The sequence below is a fragment of the Carlito syrichta genome, unplaced genomic scaffold, assembly GCF_000164805.1.
Source record: "Carlito syrichta isolate Samal-C Ts95f unplaced genomic scaffold, Tarsius_syrichta-2.0.1 Scaffold67282, whole genome shotgun sequence".
NCBI lineage: Eukaryota > Metazoa > Chordata > Mammalia > Primates > Tarsiidae > Carlito > Carlito syrichta.
In genome coordinates, this window is record NW_007011378.1 from 243,650 (window position 1) to 262,297 (window position 18,648).

Consider the following 18,648-nt stretch of genomic DNA (forward strand, 5'->3'; position numbering starts at 1 on the left):
TCACAACCAGACATTTCGACTTTTTCTGGATTGTCCAATTTCTACTAATTTTAATCATGTCATAAACAGTTAAATGCTCTAGCCATTTCAAAATGTGAAAAATTACAAGTGACGTATGGTTTTATTTGTAAAAATAAGCAAATGCTGGGCCCTTTTATCTAAGTCTATCACTATAGATATCTATATATGTGATATTTATGTTTATGTAGTACTTTCCTAGTGAAGCTGTTCCTTTTCTCCTTCCTGCCAATTAAATGTTCGTTTTCTCTGGGAATCTGTCTTTGGCCTTGTTTTAGTGCTACATTCTCTGTGAATAATCTCATGCCTGCCGACATCTTCCATCATTACCTGGAAGTTCAGTCCATGAGTAAATTTTCTCTTCCCATCCCCAGATCTGCTCCTTTTTTATAGATTCTGATTTCTGTCAGTGATCCCACTGCCCATGTAGAAAGCAAAAACAGAAACCTTATAGTCATTTTTAACTTGTTTCTTACCCCGAGACATGCATCCAGGCATAAAGTTCTATTGATTTGACATCTGAAATTTTTCAGTTTTCTCCAGTCTCACGGACATAGGATTGCTTTTTGATTAGGCATTCTAGATCTATTTTCAATTCTGTTGTAATAACTGCTTCACTGGTCTCCCAGCTTCCAGTTTTATATTCCTCCAGACCATTTTCCACACTGCAATTTTTTAAGTGCAAATATACCCATTTCTTAACCCAACATGGAAATGTACAATTTCTCCCTACTGCCTGTACCAAGAAATGGTAAACTTCTTAGGAGGGCATACAAGATCAGTGACCAATTTGCATCTTTCTTACCAATTTTGATCTAGCCTATACTATACTATATATAATTCTTTGCTACCTTTCCACACTTATATTCTTAATCATAAAAATTCTAAGAACCAAGTATGATTTTCAGTGCCTCCAACATAGATACTGTAGAATTAGGTGACTTATCTACACTCCCAAAGTATACTTACAAACTATAACAATTACTGTATTATATCAAAATCATATATTTGCATTCTACTTTCTACTTTGAACTGCATAAGCCAAGGATCGTGCCTTGCTTATTGTGTTTCCAGTAATCATCTCAATACACCAGACATGATAAGGAACCGATAAGTACTTGTAGAATAAATGAATGATTAATAGTATTTAGTTTTACATATTTGAACACTTTTCTTACTTTATCAATGAAAAATATCAGTTGTGTGTTTTGATTTTTTTGGTTAAAAAATATACTAATCTTAGTGTTTACTTACGTACCATTTTTGAAGTATGAAGTCATATAAAATGATTAAGAAACTAAATTGTACCAATTAGAACTTTTATTTTTCTAGTATTTAAAAAATTGGTTATAAATGTGAAAAGAGCCTTCACTTTCTACTTTTTTTTCTTACAACCTTTTAATGAAATTTTTGCTCTTGTTAAGAAAACAAGTTTTTTAAAGAAGTACTAAGGGAACCCCTGTAAAAATCTACTGAAGTGTCTATAAGGCCCTTTTGATTAGAAGAAATAGCAACCTTCTCAAATAGGCTTAAGCAGATAAAGATGCACATTCAATGCTGTGTATGGAAACCTGAAGGGAGGGAGAGAGGGAGGGAGGGGTTTCGTTTTATCAAGGAGCAGAGTATGTCAAGGAACTCAAAGACAAAAAGTAGAGTTGAGCTTTACCAAGGACTAGCATTGAGATTTGGAAAACTAACTGGAATCCTAACAATACTTTTCTCAGTTTTTCTCTCTGAGATCCCATGACTTTTCTCTTTGTATCTGCTTTAATATCATAACTAGATATAGAATAGGTTTCTCTGCTGCTTGTACAAGATGGAACTTAGTCATTTGATAGGTTCAGAATTTATGTGTACTCCTAGTTCATGTGCTTATCCACATAACTAGCATCACTATATCAAAATCCTAGGTGAGAACTGTGATTAGCCCAGTCAGTTACTTGCTGTTACAAGTTGAAAACGTGGCTTCCCCTCGTTCAGGCAGGAATGGTCTCTTTTCTGATGCAGAAGGCATAACCACCAGCAAGGAGACTATGTAGCCTATAGTCCTGGCTACATTCCCATTCCCGAAAGTCACTGGATTGTTTAACTGATAATGTAAATATATATAAACTAAAAGATCTGAGAAGATTATTTTAATAGCACCTAAATAGGAAGTGAAAGAGTCCAAAGTAAAACCACCTACCTTATTTGAGGCATTTGTAAAGTTTTGAAAAGCTTCAAATTGTTTATGAATAAGTAAGAAAAGCAACAACATGGAACCTACAGAAGAGATTATGTACTATGAAAGAATAAAATCATAGTCTTCAAGATGAAGATAAATGAACTTATGTTTAGAAAACATTTGTGCAGAAGGGTATAAGAATCAGTGAATTAAGACTTGAAAGATAAGATGAGACTAGAATGAAAAAAGAACTGGCTGGGAGTTAGGCTGGGATGGAAAAGAAGCATAATGGGTGTAATAAGGAAAGGTTGTAAGAAAATAAACTTGACAAAATATAATATTTGCAGAATATAAAGCTACATTAAAGGCAGTAAAGAGCAGAATAACCACTGCAGAAAAGTTAGTAATATGAAGCGCTAACCAGATAAACTCTACCAGAATGCAAGGGAAATGGACAAGATAAAAATTATGAGGCGAAAATTATGTTAAATAAAACAAAAAAATTAAAAACAAATAAAATAAGGTAGGACAGTCTACAAATTGAATGAATGACATTCCCACAGAATGGATATAATTAATAGAACAGAAACAATAGTCAGAAATAGGATCCAGGAAAACTTCTCAGTTGAAGAAAAACCTGAGTCTGTAGATTAAAAGAGCTCATTGTGTTTTGGTAAGTTTAACAAAGACAGCAATGCCTAAATATATCCTGGCGAAAATTGGAATTTCAAGCATAAAAATGAATTCCACAAACATCTAGGGGTCTTTGCATCTTACAACATGAAGCTTGTCCTATAAAGAAAATAATCCAAAATTGGAGACAAAATAACTTAAAATCTTTTTAGAACAAAAATATTGAAGACTAACAGCACCTTGAATTAACTACGAGAAACATTCCTTTAAATGAATGCCTGAATTTATAAGAATTTAAAGAAATTTCCTAAGTGCATAAAATGAAGTAATAAGTGAAAACCAGAGCCATAAGGAGAAGCATACTTCGTCTGCCCTGAGGAAATTTGCAGACCCTAGTGACCCAAAAGCTTTTGCTTAAAATGGCCTCCCAGAGATGGAAGACAAGTTATTTGATTCATGCAGTTAAGGATTTCTTAGGCCACTATATAAAACCGGGCTTCTCAAAGGATCATAATTTCAGTTGAAAGTACATATTAGAAAATAAACTTTTCTACCGACACAGGGAAAAAATAAGAAAGCTTGTGTCTCTTGGCTTTGATTCCTGAGGGTAGCAGAGAGATGTGTGTGCATGTATGAGATGCCTCTCTGAGAATTTGTAATCAACTGCCTCTTCTCAAGCAGGTTTCACTTTTTAATCTGTATTAATTGTGTTGTTTAGGAACTACCAATAAAATGTAGTATCAGAACAGGTGGTTTTAGAACATTCCAGAAAGACTGGTAACATAATATAAGCTAATGTAAAACTTTGCACTGAGACACACCCTCAGATCAAGCTCTGCAGGTTTCTCACAGATAAAGCCCCACTTAACTTTGAGTTTACAATCTGAAAACAAAATAGATATGCACACACATGTACTACAAATGATATTTAGACACAACAGGATTAGACCCTCCCAAGAACATCAGTAGACATAGTAGTATTGTCACGTACAGACTACTATTTAAAATTAATGACATGAAAAGAAATATAAGAGAAAAAAGTCATGTACATGTCTAACAGAACCTCAACATATATAAAACAAAATTGACCCATTTAAGAGAAGTTATAATAGATAAGATTTATCAGTATATAGAGAGAATTCTTTACCCAGTAATTGGAGAATATACAGAAATATATAGAACACTGACAAAATTGGTTATATGACTAAACGTATTCAATAAATTTCAAAGAATTGATTTATAAACTGCAGTCTCTGACCATAGGCAACTAAGTTCAATCAATAATAAAAAGCTAAAAAAGAAAAAAACCTAACAAATGTTTGTTATATTTGGAGATCAAAATATTTTTAATAATTCATTGGTCAATAATTAACATAATGTAAATTTAAAATTCAACAATATATCAGAACTTGTGGAATGCAGCTAATGTGGATTTAGAGATAAACTTTTAATACTTAAATTTAAAAAGAAGAAAGAAAATTAAGATGTAAGTAAACAAGTTGGGAAAAGCACAGCTTGGTTGATAGATTAAAGAAACTAATTTAAAAAAATGAAGACTGAGTCAGAAAGATCACCTGAGCCCAGCAGATCGAGGCTGCAGTGGCTGTGAATGTGCCACTGCACTCCAGCCAGGGCAACAGAGTGAGACTCTAACTCAAAACAAAACAAAAACAAGAAGAAATGAGCAAAGATCAGTGGATTAAAAAACAAAGATACGTAATAATCAAAAGGTTAGTTCATAGAAAACCCTTTTAAAAGGCGTGATTAGGAGCCGAGTACCATGACTCACACCAGTACTTTGGGAGGCCAAGGCAGGAAGATTGCTTGAGCCCAGGAGTTCAAGAACTGCCTGGCAACACAGCGAGGCCTCATCTTGTCTCTACAAAAATTCCTAAACTTAGCCAGGCATGGTGGTACATGCCTGTCGGATCGCCTGAGCCCAGGAGGTCAAGGCCGCAGTGAGTCATGATTGTGCCGCTGCGCTTCATTCAGCCTGGGCAACAAAATGAGACCCCAACTCAAAAAAAAAAAAAAAAAAAGCCATCAGAACTATACCTATTGGAAGGCTGAGGTGGAAGGATCACCAGAGCCCAGCAAATTGAGGCTGCGGTGGCTAGGAGTGGCCACTGCACTCCAGTCTGGATGACACAGTGAAACTCCAACTCAAAAAAAAAAGGAAGAAAAGAAAAAGAAATGAAATCACAGTTGAAATCTGTATTTAAAACTTAACAACTTAGGACTGGACAGTTTTGCAGTCAAGTTCTATGAAACATTCACAGATCAAAAATTTCAATCCTGTACGAAGTCCTCCAGAACATTAGAAAAGAGGAAATATTCTTAAACTTTTCTATTGAGAGTAGAATAGTTTTACAAGCATGGAAAAAGAAAATTAGAAGCATTTTCTCTTAATTTAGGAATAGGGAAATGATGTACACTGTTCCTGGTTGTACATCTCATTGCACTATTAGTTATAACCTGCACAGTAAGACAAGAAAAAGATGGAGAGATCAAAATTGTCATTATTCACAGTTGATGTATGATTGTCTACATACAAAACTCAAGAGAATCTACCAATGTAATTTTAGAATTGGTAAGAGAATCTGGCAAGATGGCCAGAAATAATTAACTCAATACACAAACATCAACTATGTTCTATACATCAGCAACAACAGGTTATTTTAGGAAAAAAAGGTAATTTTAGAAAATCCCCCTTTTATACTAGCAACCAAACATCTAAAGAACCTAGCAATAAATATAGTAAAAGAGTAATAAGATCTTTAAGAGAATAATTATAAGATTCTACTGAGATATTTAGCTAATCTTTAGCAAGAAGATACTCATTATATTAACAAAAATTAGAAAATCTGACATTAACATATTTTGTTAAGGATATGGAGCATCAAGAATATGGTAGGATACTACCATTTATTGATCCATTTGTTACAATCTAGGTTGATAATGTGCTTTTCCTATCACCTAGGGATTCGCTCCTAATACTGTATTGTCTGGCGACAGAATATTCAAATTCAAAACTGTCTGTAAAATCTTGAACATATGATTGTGGTAGTTGTAATATTCTTATGAGAAAAAGCCTGTAAACAATTAAGCAAGTTAAGTGCATTTCAAGTAGCATTTCAAAGATTGCCTGGGGCATTAGTTTTGACTATAAACTATGTCTAAGTTTTCGTTACAAAATTCTTTAGAAGACATCTCCAGTCAAACATGGCATGGAGGGCCTATAAAATCCCCAGCATCCCTCGATAGAGAACTGTTGGTAGAGAAAGCATGTATACAGGGGATGCCAAAAACATGTATACACATTTTAAGGACGGAAAACTATTAAAATTGTAAAACTCAATATATACCAATAACAAAAGATGAATACAAGTCACTTTTGACTTCTGCAATTACAAGAGGTGCTCAAAGTGGTTACCATCAGCATCCAGACACTTCTGATTACAGAGAACTAAAAGTAATACATAGATAATATCTCTTAAAATGAGGATACAATTTTTTGGCATCCCCGTATATACATGCTAGTCACATAAGTTTATTCATTTCTTTCTAGAACGATTATTTGAATATATGTCTCTTTAAAAGTTTATATATTTATCTATATACAAATCATAAAAGTTTTTGTTTATTCACAATTCATTGAGTCAATAAGTTATACTGTTCGCTTTTAACCAAAACTTAATAAAGAATTACCAAAGAATAAAACATTAAAAAGAGAAAAGAAAGGTAAATAAATTTTATAATAGGAAATGCAACTTTTAATGCCTATTAAATTTCCAAACACTCATTCATGTGTGACTTTAGTCTTTATAGAAAGACAAATTAATATCTTAAAAATGAAAACTAGACATGGTCTAATCCACTAAACTGCACAAATACAATTGCAGTATTAAAGTTGTTTTTTATACCTACTATCAGTTTAAGGTTATGGTAAGTTTATTTTGAATGAACTTGTTTGAATATAGTGAGGCAAGTAAAATGTCCTTTCAGCAAAGTAAACACAATTATCCTTCGGAATAAAAGGATAGAATATGATAACTTATTAACACATTTTTAGAGTAAGGTTTTGGTTGGTTAAAAAAATATATCTACCCAAAGAATTTGTTGTAATCCTTATATAAAATACTTTTAATGTGCATGTTCAAGTGTTTTTTTTATCATATTTCTTTGTGTAATTTACTAGTGAACATGTATGGATGGGGTAATTTCTTGTGGGTATGTTATTTTATATGTTATTTAATCTGTTTAATTTATTCTTTTTGATCAAGCACGCAAATCATCAGATGCATCTGGTAGGAAAATGCTTTTTACAGAATAATTCTCTTGCTTTGATTGTTATAAGTTGGACTTTTATGAGTTGTTTTGTGACAATTGAAATATTTATATTTTGTTTTTATGGTTCTATTTACTGAAAATACTGATAGTACAGTGTGTATATGTGGGGAAAGAAAGGGTAGTCTTAGAAATACCAAGTATGGAGCCATGAAGAGGTGTGTGTTTGAAATTAGTGATGACAGAAGACAGACTAATGGCATTCCACAGGATTTACCCTCTCCAGAGATTCTGAGAGACTGTCCTTTTCTGTTTTTTGATTATAGAACTTGGTATTTCATAGGTAATTAATTTACCTCAGTTTTCATCCTGTTTTATGCTAATATACACTAATTATTAAATAAAATAATAATTTTATGACAAAAGAGTAATGTTAAAATAATTATAAAGACAGCAACAGCACATAAACTATAATCTGTTTAATAACAAATTTTTAAACTGTTATTACAAAAATGATACCATTAAAAAAATAATTGCTTATAGAACATAATGCTTGTCCTTTCCCTAATAGAAAATTTTAGAACAGCCCAGTCCCTTATTCCCTACATAGATGGCCATCAAGGTTTTAAATAGGCCTCTAATCCTCATCATCCCTCATTACTATCTTGCTCCCTGTCCCTTAGCAAGAGGTCTTGCCCTCTATTTCCCAGGAGAATCAGAGGCTAGCAACTGTGAACTAAAGTCAGTTTACTCTCCTTCCTTCCCACACATCAAAAAGCATCACTATGGTGAGCGAGTACGTTCATTATTGGGCACCTGCTTGCCTGTGCACTTCACCTCCAGCTGCTGTTGTACACTTCTATACTATGCTGCAGTTGTTAAAGTTAGTTGACGTTTCCTGGATAAACCATGCTCTTCCTCCATGCCTTTTATACAAAATCATCTCAGCCTAGAATGTCTTCTTCCCCAACTTTATCTGCCAGAGGAATCCATTATTCTTCAAGATTCAGCACAAATCCTGTGTCCTCTATTAGGTCTTAACTTACTATCCAAGAATTTCCTCATTCAGGCTCTCATGGCACATTATAATTGCCTTTGTCATAGTCCTTGTCACATTCCATTATGATGCATCTATCTTCCCATAGACTTTACGTTTACTTAACTGTGGAGATATGTTTATTCTTTGTAGTATTCATAGAGTATAGCTCAAAATTACTAACCAGTGATTTTGACACCACTGAATAGTGCTCAGTAAATGGCGAAAGATTGTTAAACCAGCATCAAGGAAGTAGAATGCCTGAAAGACACTGTCTTTCAGAAGGGAATAAACAAGGTGTTATAATTCACAGTGCCTTTCCTATAAGAGTTTGACTGAAAAACAGAAGTCCAGAGATGGTATTGCACAGATGTGTCTTTGTTTCTTGATATCAGCCCTATTGTTATGAGGAGTTAAAGTTTTTGTTAGTTGTTATTTTAAAGAAAATTACAATGGTATTAATTTTGGCACTTAACAGTAGTTATTAATTTCATTTCTTTACCAGTTAATTTTAGGATATACTATTTGAATACATACAGTCAAATAATTGAGTTTCTACGCTAACTTTTTCTGTGTTTAACATTCTGGGAAATATGTATAGATGACTTTATATTAATATGTTTTTTATGTGTGTAATTTAATCATTGTTTAATTTGTTTTTTGGACACCAGCTTGCTCGTCTTCAGAAATATCTGGTAGGCAACTACTTTTTAATAAAACAAATATTACCTTTACAATTTTTATGTGTTTTTGCAAGTTTTTTCCCCCTTATAAAGTTATATTTTGTTAAGTATATGGAGTTAATAAAATATATTAATTGATGAAGGAAATGGTTTGTTTAGTTTTATGTTGGGTTTTATCTATAGAAATTATTTGTATTACAGTTTCTTGTGTGATATTTTAGAAATAATGAATATAGCACCATGAATTAGTGGAAGTTGTATAGGGTAGCAGAAGATAGATTAATACACACCACTTAGACTTCTCAGTTAATGAGTGGTTTTTGAAAACATATATACTGTTGCAAATTTAGAATGAAGTGGCTAATACTTTTACTGGGTATTTACCTTGGAAAGATTTTAGTTTATTTTGTCCCATTGTCTGTTTATTTCCTTTCTATTTTTCTCACACAAATTGAATAAAAGAGTTGAATATAAGATGAGGGTGAAATTTGTCTCATTACAAAGTAACTGGAGAATGCAACATTTAGAGTAGTTGTTATTTATTTATAAATCTTAAGATAGATTTATAAACTCTTCTTAGAAAATATGAATGATACTCTTAAGAATTAGGTAATGATATACTAACAACACATTCTTTTTATGATAAATAGTAATCTAGTTTATCTAACAGTACTCAAAAATATCTAATAAATACATTTGCTAAATGTTATTAGTGGAATGTTTTTATCATAGTAGAATTATTTCAATTATGGAAGATAAAGTTATATTGTGAATGAATTTTTAGTTAGTTTTCCTAATGTTTAAAATTCACTTTGAAATTTAATTTTTAAACTATATCCTGTATATAAATGTATTCAAACATATTTGGAGGGATAAGAATTAAGTTGTTTTCATGAACTTATGGAAATGCATAAAAAATTATCTCTTTTTTTCTTTTTACATCTCATGAATGTGGGTGAATATTCCTGCAAACAAATCTTGGGTGAACATATAGATTCCTTTGGTATGCTCATTTCCTCTGGACTGCATTGTGATAAATTCTTTATATGATACCAACTGAAAAGAAAATAAATATAATTTAAAATGTATACTTCTGGAAATAAATTGAGTTGATTTTTGGTGTATTCTTCTCATTTTTGTAGTACCTAGTTTGCTCCATTATTGACCAATACAGTATAAAATATATTTATGGAAAATTCTTCTTTGAGGCATTTTTTTCATGAAGAGTTACTAAGCACTGTTGGGTGCTTTGGCGATAGGTACCTATGATCACACAGCTAAGAAGGATTAGAGCTAATATTCTAACTCAGATGTGCCACGCTCAAAAATCATCACAATGGTTAAATACAGATTTGGCTTATACATTAGAACACAACAAGCAAACTAAAAACCAAGAACTTCAAAGTATATACTTTACAGGGAACTCTGGATGAATGTGGAGCAATGTTTGAATCTGGCTGTCTCTCCATCCTCTTATTAATTAGCTGCTAACCTTATGACAGTGGATAGAAATTTTTTAAATAACTAGAGAAGAACATTTAAAAATTAAATCTCCCACTATCAAAAAATAATAAAATTCAAAACAAATACATATGATTCTGTATTGTCTATTGTTTTAGGGCTATTTGTAATCCAAAATAGTGTAAAATATTTTATTTTTGGCAATCTTATTTTGTTATTAAAAGATGTATATTTTGATTAACTTATATCTTTACAAAACATTAACAATGTTTATCTTTGTACCTAAATAGTGCACATATAAATTGTAGAATTCATGTTTGTATATATTTTTATATGACAAAAAATGTTTCAGGAACAGAATTTTCATCATATAACTATTTAATAACATTATAATTAATGCTCATCATTACTCTGAAAGGAAATCCCTTTATATACTGAAATAATTCACAAAATTTAATACATTTAATATCCACTTCTGATTATTTTCACATAAGACCTTATGAGAACTATTATTTACTTTCTACATTGTTACTTAATGGTAAAGTTAGAATACTGATGAGTACATATAATATTTCCTGAATATTCTATTAGTGAGTAACATGAAGTAGTACCTGAATTTTTTTTCTTTTAGCTCATCACTGGCAGGGAAATGGAATATTTTTCAACCTACCATCTTTGGTAAATACTTCCAAACCTTCCTTTGATCGTTGTTTTTTTCTCAACTCCAGATCCACTTAGCATAAAGTGACAGCAGAAGCTGAAATGGGATGTTAGGGATTTTTTTTCTTTCCCTGATTCTCTTCCTTGTCTCTAAATTATTTATATTCATGCAGGCATCTGGAGAGTTTATACTGTAACTTGATGTGCAAGTTCTATAAATAAAAGATACCTAAAAATATTTTTCAAAGGAAATAAGAGGTTATTTTGAGACTCACAAGTTGTGGTTTCTTAAAAACTACAGTTGCATTTTGCAATAAATCATGTTTTGAGTGTATTTTATAGCCATCATGCCCAAGTCAAGGCCATGTGCAGATAAGTCTGCTGTATGCAAAAGAAAAAAAAAATTATAAAACCACTCTTCAATTGTAGCTGGTACATTAACTTTTAAAAGTAGTATTACTTGAACTATCCCAAACTCCGAGAAAATGTAAGAATTTGCCACTCTTAATCCATCTCCCTACCTGGGAAAGACTTAGATCATATTTGAGTAATTAGGTGAAATTATTTGATTCATTGTTTTGGTGCATGAGACTTTCTGACAATGGGAAAATCCTAGTTTAACAATTTTTTCCTCAAATTTTCTAAAACAAGCATTTTGAGAGTATTTTACTGCAAAATAAAGAGGACAGTTTATAGAAAGTAGTAACTTTCAGAAACTTATACTCTAGCATCACTTCAAAACTAATGCCTGCTTTTGGTGCCTATCATCGTCATTTTGAAATCAAAATGTTTAGAATACCAATAGTATTTTTGGTTAGTAACTGTTTTGCCAAAGTTTACTATTTTGGGATAAAGGAGGAAATAATAATACATATCTTTAAATGTTTCACTTTAATATTGCTGTATAATTAAGGATTTTAAAGAATTTGTGAGGCTTTCACTCCCACTTTTAATTCTTTTATCATCATCATAATCATCATTCTTAATATTTCTGAAATAATTGCCATTGTACCACTGCAAGTTAGTTCATTTTGTCTACTCCAACTTTTTACTATTTCAACATGATTTAAATCTTATTTTTTGTCATTTTATTCCTTATTTATAGATTAAAATAGAGAAATATTGGGAACTTTCTGTATAAAAAGAAACATTAATTACTTTTTGTATAGTTATGTGTTATTCTTATAACTAAAAATAACAAGAATACATTTTGTTAATGCCATTTTATCTCTTTGGTATTTTTTTCTTATTGCTTGTTTTTAAATACTTGAATTATTTTACTAACAGAGGTCATTGTTAATAATAACTTTGTGGAAATACAGTGAAGGGGAAATTTTTTAATGTTTCATAATTTAATAAATTTAAAACTTCATAGCTCCATTAAAAAATGCGATTATTATTGATCATCATGAAAGCATCATCTTGTTTTAACTTACTTTAGTGTACATTTTAAATTAGACATTCAGACATTTAGTTTTTGCTGTAAATTTAGAGTGAGATTTTTAAGCCATTTGGATTTTTTGTGAGTAATGTTTTGTTCTGTTTTGTTTGTAAGTCTTTTGTGGGTGTCCGTTATGTGTTAGTCTGTAGTTTTCCTTTTCTGTCCGCCCTTTGTAAAGAAAACACAAATCTAATACATAACATAAATCCTTATACCTGAAAACAGATCATTATCAAGATCAATTATTTTTTAAATTCCACAGAAAACAGATTCATGTTCTTCAGATGTTTTTAGTTATTGTGTTTAAAGACTCTGCTAATATCACTGCTGAATTATTTATAATCACTGCTTTATCCTAGATTGAGTCTTACTTTCTTACTTTCTGGTATGTTTTCAGGAACAGTATTTTTGTTATTAGATTTGAAATTCTCAAAATGATTTCCATATAGAGCAATATTAGAGATTCTTAGAAATTTGAGGTGTTTGCTTCTTGCTTAGAGATACTGAATAGTTCTCTAGTATATCATGGTGGTGAATATACATTTCATCACAAAGTTGACATGTCTGTTTTTCTTAAACAAAAATATAGACATGTAATATAAAAACATATGTAAATATCCCTATACATAATGTAAATATTCTTACAAGACAATTTTGTTTTTACATATATTTTTAGTGAAAGAGTTTCTAGCCAAAGCCAAAGAAGACTTTTTGAAAAAATGGGAGAATCCTGCTCCGGTAAGGAATATTTAGATTTTTCTACAATTTAAAAGTCCTGTGTTATGTAAAATCATGACTCTTGCTTAAGAAACTTAATATTTAAGAAATTTTAAGCCGGCTGGGTGGCTCAGCCTGTAATCCTGTGCTTTGGGAGGCTGAGGTGAATGGATTCCCTGAGCCTGCGGGTTCGAGACCCGCCTGGGCAACTTGGCGAGACCTCATCTCTACAAAAAATCAGCCGGGCATAGTAGCGCATGCCTGTAATTCCGGCTACTCGGAAGCCTGAGGCGGAAGGATCGCCAGAGCCCAGTGGGTCGAGGCTGCAGTGGCTACTCCCAGCCACTGCACTCCAGTCTGGGCGACAGAGTGAGACTCCAACTCAAAAAAAAAAAGAAATTTTAATTTTTAAGTAGCATTAGTCAACATAAACTTAAAATTAGAATTTTGCCATAGTTATATTTTGATTTATTATTTAATAATTGTATGTATACCTAAATAGGAGAAGGAACTAATTTTCAGTAGAATACCTGATTATTATAATTTTGATACTCATTCCAAGATGCTATTAAATATTGATATTTTTTAATATATTCATTTTGAATTATGCCTTTTATAGCATACTTATTATTTTTATTAACTGCAGTTCCAAATTTTTATTCACAAATGTTTGATTATTAGTAACATACCAAATACAACAGGGATCCATTATCAACATTTTGATGAGGCATGTTCTATATAATTTAGATGCTTTAAATCTTAACTGAGGTCTAAAAACTGTATTTAAAATAAGCCATCTGTACTTTCAAAAAAATCTTTTTGGAGTTATAAATAATGAATAAACTTTAATAGTACATTACATACTGAAAGCCTGTTTTCTTTCTAGTACATAAATGTTTTTATTTCAATTATGTTTTTCACTAAAGAATTATAAGTAAATGTTTTCTTAAGATGCCATCACAAGATTTAGAGGATGATTTATAACTTCAAACATAGTCTCAAAAGTTAGACATAATATGGATTATAAAACATTAGACATTATGTAATATGAAACATTAAGGGAGACGAGGAAGATGACATTTTTTACAAAGAAAAACAGTGACTAGCATAGACATGTTCTGTTGTTTCCACGATTTGGTTGGGACTGTCTTAAACATTTTAATGAATCTATATTGATAAAACCAGAAATTAAATGTTAATCAAAAAAATCAATTAATTTAATCATATTTGTAAGGGCTTTTTCTGCGTTAATAAGGTATCTCATGGCAATGAAAAATTAGAATACAATGAAAACAAGTTATAAATAAAACTTAGAATTGCTTGCTTCTTCTGTAATAATCCAACAAGAACCTAAAATGTGTCTTAAAAGGCAAAGTTTGATTTGTAAGAGATCACATCTAGCTACAGTGAACCACAATAACTATCCAGATTCCTCACTTATACAAGAATTATATTGCATCACAGTTTTCTCAAGCTAAATGCTGTACAAACTGGGCCTTCAAAATATTTTTTTGGAAATTTTAAGGGAGACTTTGTAATGAAAACCTGTAAAATAAATGGGTTAGCAATTACTACTTGTTGCTATTTAGCACGTAATTTCTTCCTAGTAATTTTCATTTTGTTGTGGCAGCAACAAATTCATAGGTTGATTCTGCCAATTCTTTGCTTCTATGCTGTAGTCAAAGCCAAACAAAGATGTTTCCTTGTAACAAAACATCTATTCAAGTTTTAAGAGTCTGCTTATTGTTCTGGGACTCTGGCTTTTGGTTCTTTGTGAAATGAGGAACCCTTCTTTGTTTATTGTTGTTTTAGGTAATACTGGATTATTATAGCATCAGAGAAAGCAAGCCACTAGGATCACTCATGCTAGTTACCTAGTTCTATAAGCTTGTATAAAGACAGAAATGAAGTAAGACAGTGCTTTTTCACAGGTAGCTTTAGTAAAGGACTCTGATCTCTCAGCGAGTCATTGCAGTTACTTGCAAGTACACTAAGACTCTATGACTTATATGACTCTGTCAGTATATAATCAATTTGTAATTACTAAAATATGGAACTAATTTTTATTAGAATTCCAGTACTAGGAATGCATATTGGAATAATACCTTTAATATTTCAGCTGAGGCTCTTATCTCCTCCTGTTATTATTATGCTTTGTTTTACAGTATAATTCTGTTCTCAGATATTAGATCCTTTCTTATTCAAAGGTGAAAATAACATCAATAACCTGGGATCTCAAAATCTTTTTATGTTGTTTTAAAGTTGGTAGTTATGGAATGAATTATCCATTCTGATTATATATTATTAAAATGATTATAATTATTATGGTCTTATGAGAATGTCTAATTTTAAAGTAAATTTTTTTTACATATATGTAGAATAATGCTGGACTTGAGGATTTTGAAAGGAAAAAGACCCTTGGAACAGGCTCATTTGGAAGAGTAATGTTGGTGAAACATAAGGCCACTGAACAGTATTATGCCATGAAGATTTTAGATAAGCAGAAGGTTAGTGTATTTGTTTATTTACCTGCAGAATGAACTTTAGTTAAATCAGCTATACTATTAAACAGATGCAATATAATAACTTACCATTGACACCTTCAAATAATTTTATTGTGGCACTTAATTTTTATTCTTATTTATTTATTGTGACTATATGATACATAGTTAATATGCAATCAGTTCTTTATATCCATGGGTTCTACATCTGTGGATTCAACCAACCACAGATTGAAAATATTTGGGAAAAAACTTGTGTCTCTTCTGAACATGTGAAGACTTTTTTCTTGTCACCATTCCCTAAACAATACAGTATTACAACTGTTTACATAGGATATACACTATATTAAGTATTGTAAGTAATCTACTGACGATTTAAAGTATATGGAGATTATGCATAGGCTATATGCAAATACCATGCCATTTTATATCAGGAACTTGAGCATCCGGGCATTTTGGTTTTTGCAGCAAGTCCTGGAACCAATCCCTCACAGATACTAAGGGACAACTGTAATTTGTGATAATTATGGACTATTATCTTTCTTATCTAAGTTTAGCAATTTTGCTTATCCATATTCATCATTTAATGGAAAGCATTTTATTTTTTTCTTATAAAATGATAACTTTTTAAATTTGCTTAAATGTAACAGAACATATTTATCTTTCAATTACAGGTTGTTAAACTGAAGCAAATAGAGCATACTTTGAATGAGAAAAGAATATTACAGGCAGTGAATTTTCCTTTTCTTGTTCGACTGGAATATTCTTTTAAGGTAAATTTTAGTAATATCTAAATCAGATATTTTCAACTTGACACGTTTTTCAAAATCTGAAATTATAAATAATATTCTAGACCAGATGGTAAACGTGGAGAAATACTAATAATTAATAATTATGTAATTAAATCTTTTGTGCTTATAAATTTGGGTAACATTTGAAAAGGTTTGGTTCTTGGGGAAATGATTCAAGATGATATGTATAATTCTCCATTAGATGGTATTAAAAAATCAAATATTTTAATTTATCAAAAATCATAGGGATATCTTACTAAGCAATTCTTACACTCTTGCAAATGTATATACCCAACACACCTACTTTTAAAACCCTTTTTGCCATGATTTCACCATCTTCTTTTACTGTTTGGAATAATACCTGGCATCTTCCTGCAATATTAAATCAGGTGAAACATTTTAACCTTCATTTCTTTATGCTTTAAAGAAATGAAAACCTATGTGTGTAAGATATAAAATCATTATATTTTCAAACATAAAAATATAAGTATTCTTATTAATCATTTTCAGATTGTTTTTTTACTTTATTGTTCCTTTGCACTATAGCATTATCTTATTGCCTTAGTGTTTAATTGTTCAAGAGTTAAATGTTTCCTGCAAGAGCAGGACCAACAAAAGTCTCAGACTAATCTGTGGCAAGAAAGCTAGGGGAAAAAAAAGGATGAGTACCCCAGTATAGAAAAACTAGAGCATTTTCTATTTATTCTCTATTTCCCAATTTTATTAATCTGTCAGATGGATTTAAAATGTTTCTTTTTCTAATTGAACATAATGTAATCTTAAAATAAGTTTTACCTAAGTTTCATAAGTTTAATTTATTTACTTTTTATTTGTTCATAGGATAATTCTAATTTATACATGGTTATGGAATATGTCCCTGGGGGTGAAATGTTTTCACACCTAAGAAGAATTGGAAGGTTCAGGTAACTAATGCTTTTCTCTTTCTCAAATCTTTATATGCTTGTATTTTTTTAACCTAAATTTTTAAGTGAATGTCAATGCAAAAAAATTATTTTATTTTATGAATTAATATTTTTGGCATATATAGCATTAGTGGAAACATTAAGATGAGGCCATACCTACTTAATTTTTAAAATTTAAATAAAAGCACTATGAAACTAATTTAAATATTATACCATTGGTAGATATTGTGAGGATCCATTATTTTAAGAGTTTTCTGAAAATGCAAAAATTAATTAAATTTAAAATACCAACATTTATTGAACAAAAATTTGTTTTTTTGAGTTGGAGTCTCACTTTGCTGCCCAGGCTGGAGTGCCATGGCATACTCATGGCTACCCCAGCATCAACCTGCTGGGTACCAGTGATCCTTCTGCCTCAGTCTTCCAAGTAGCCAGAACTACAGGCGTGCGCTACAATGCCCAACTAATTTTTTGATTTATTCTAGGGATGAGGTCTTGCCAAGTTGCCCAGGCTGGTCGTGAACCCGTGGGCTCAGGCAATCTGCTCATCTCGGCCTCCCAAAGTGCTGGGACTACAGGCTGAGCCAACCAAGCCCAAACTTGAACCAATATTAATAAATAACTCTGAGACAGAGATTTGTATAAAGATGAAAATGAGGAAGAAATATATGTATATAGAATGTTAATCATGTTATTATGGTGATGAAATTAGAAGAATTTGTTCTTCACACGTTTAATTTAGTTCTCCTTAAAGTTGTTACTAAATTGAGTTTGTTAAATATGTATATAATTTAAAAGGAACTTATACCTTATCATTAGATTATAACTAATAAGGTCTCACCGTTATTAGAATAGGTTATGGATTCTGTTAGTTTGTACTTATGCGTAATAGTTTGTAAGTCACTATTGTTTATTAATATATAAAGCTAAAACCAAGAAGAGGGACAGTTTCACTCATACAGTATTTTGAAGTCAAAATAAGAATGTAGAGATGAATCACTAAATTTAACATTTTATTTGGGAAACAAGAATTGCAATTTAGAACATATACACAGACCAGGAGGTCTTTAGTATGCCCAAAGAACAGGATGGAAATTTTATAAAAAGGAGCAGTGTTACATAGTGTATTGAAAGAAAGTTCATTGGCACTAGTAAAGTTTTGGGGAGCTGGCAAGCTCTGCTTGGTGAGTAGTGGCAGTAAATAAAACTAGTCTTAGAGTCGCTGTAGGTTATTTCAATAGCTGTTAGATAAAACTGGTTTCAGGTTACAATAGGCAGTTTCAGAAGAGAGGCTTGTAGAAAATTTAATTCTTAGAGCAGGTGTTATGTGCCC

The 18,648-nt window shown here is 31.3% G+C and overlaps 1 protein-coding gene across 13 annotated transcripts in view; it reads left to right on the forward strand.

The window, feature by feature from the left end:
* The window catches only part of PRKACB (protein kinase cAMP-activated catalytic subunit beta), an 86,060-nt gene that overhangs the window by 23,729 nt on the left and 43,683 nt on the right, over positions 1 to 18,648 (forward strand). For 3 of the 13 annotated variants that reach the window (XM_008051673.1, XM_021709146.1, XM_008051678.2), the window contains 7 exons: positions 7,099 to 7,122; positions 8,810 to 8,833; positions 9,816 to 9,824; positions 13,060 to 13,121; positions 15,479 to 15,607; positions 16,276 to 16,374; positions 17,233 to 17,315. In XM_008051673.1, the coding sequence (XP_008049864.1) occupies positions 7,099 to 7,122; positions 8,810 to 8,833; positions 9,816 to 9,824; positions 13,060 to 13,121; positions 15,479 to 15,607; positions 16,276 to 16,374; positions 17,233 to 17,315 (430 nt within the window). Of the gene's footprint in view, positions 1 to 7,092; positions 7,123 to 8,809; positions 8,834 to 9,524; positions 9,534 to 9,815; positions 9,825 to 13,059; positions 13,122 to 14,938; positions 15,032 to 15,219; positions 15,241 to 15,478; positions 15,608 to 16,275; positions 16,375 to 17,232; positions 17,316 to 18,648 lie in introns of those variants that run through there. The other 10 variants (XM_021709137.1, XM_021709158.1, XM_021709170.1 and 7 more) reach the window with 7 other exon arrangements.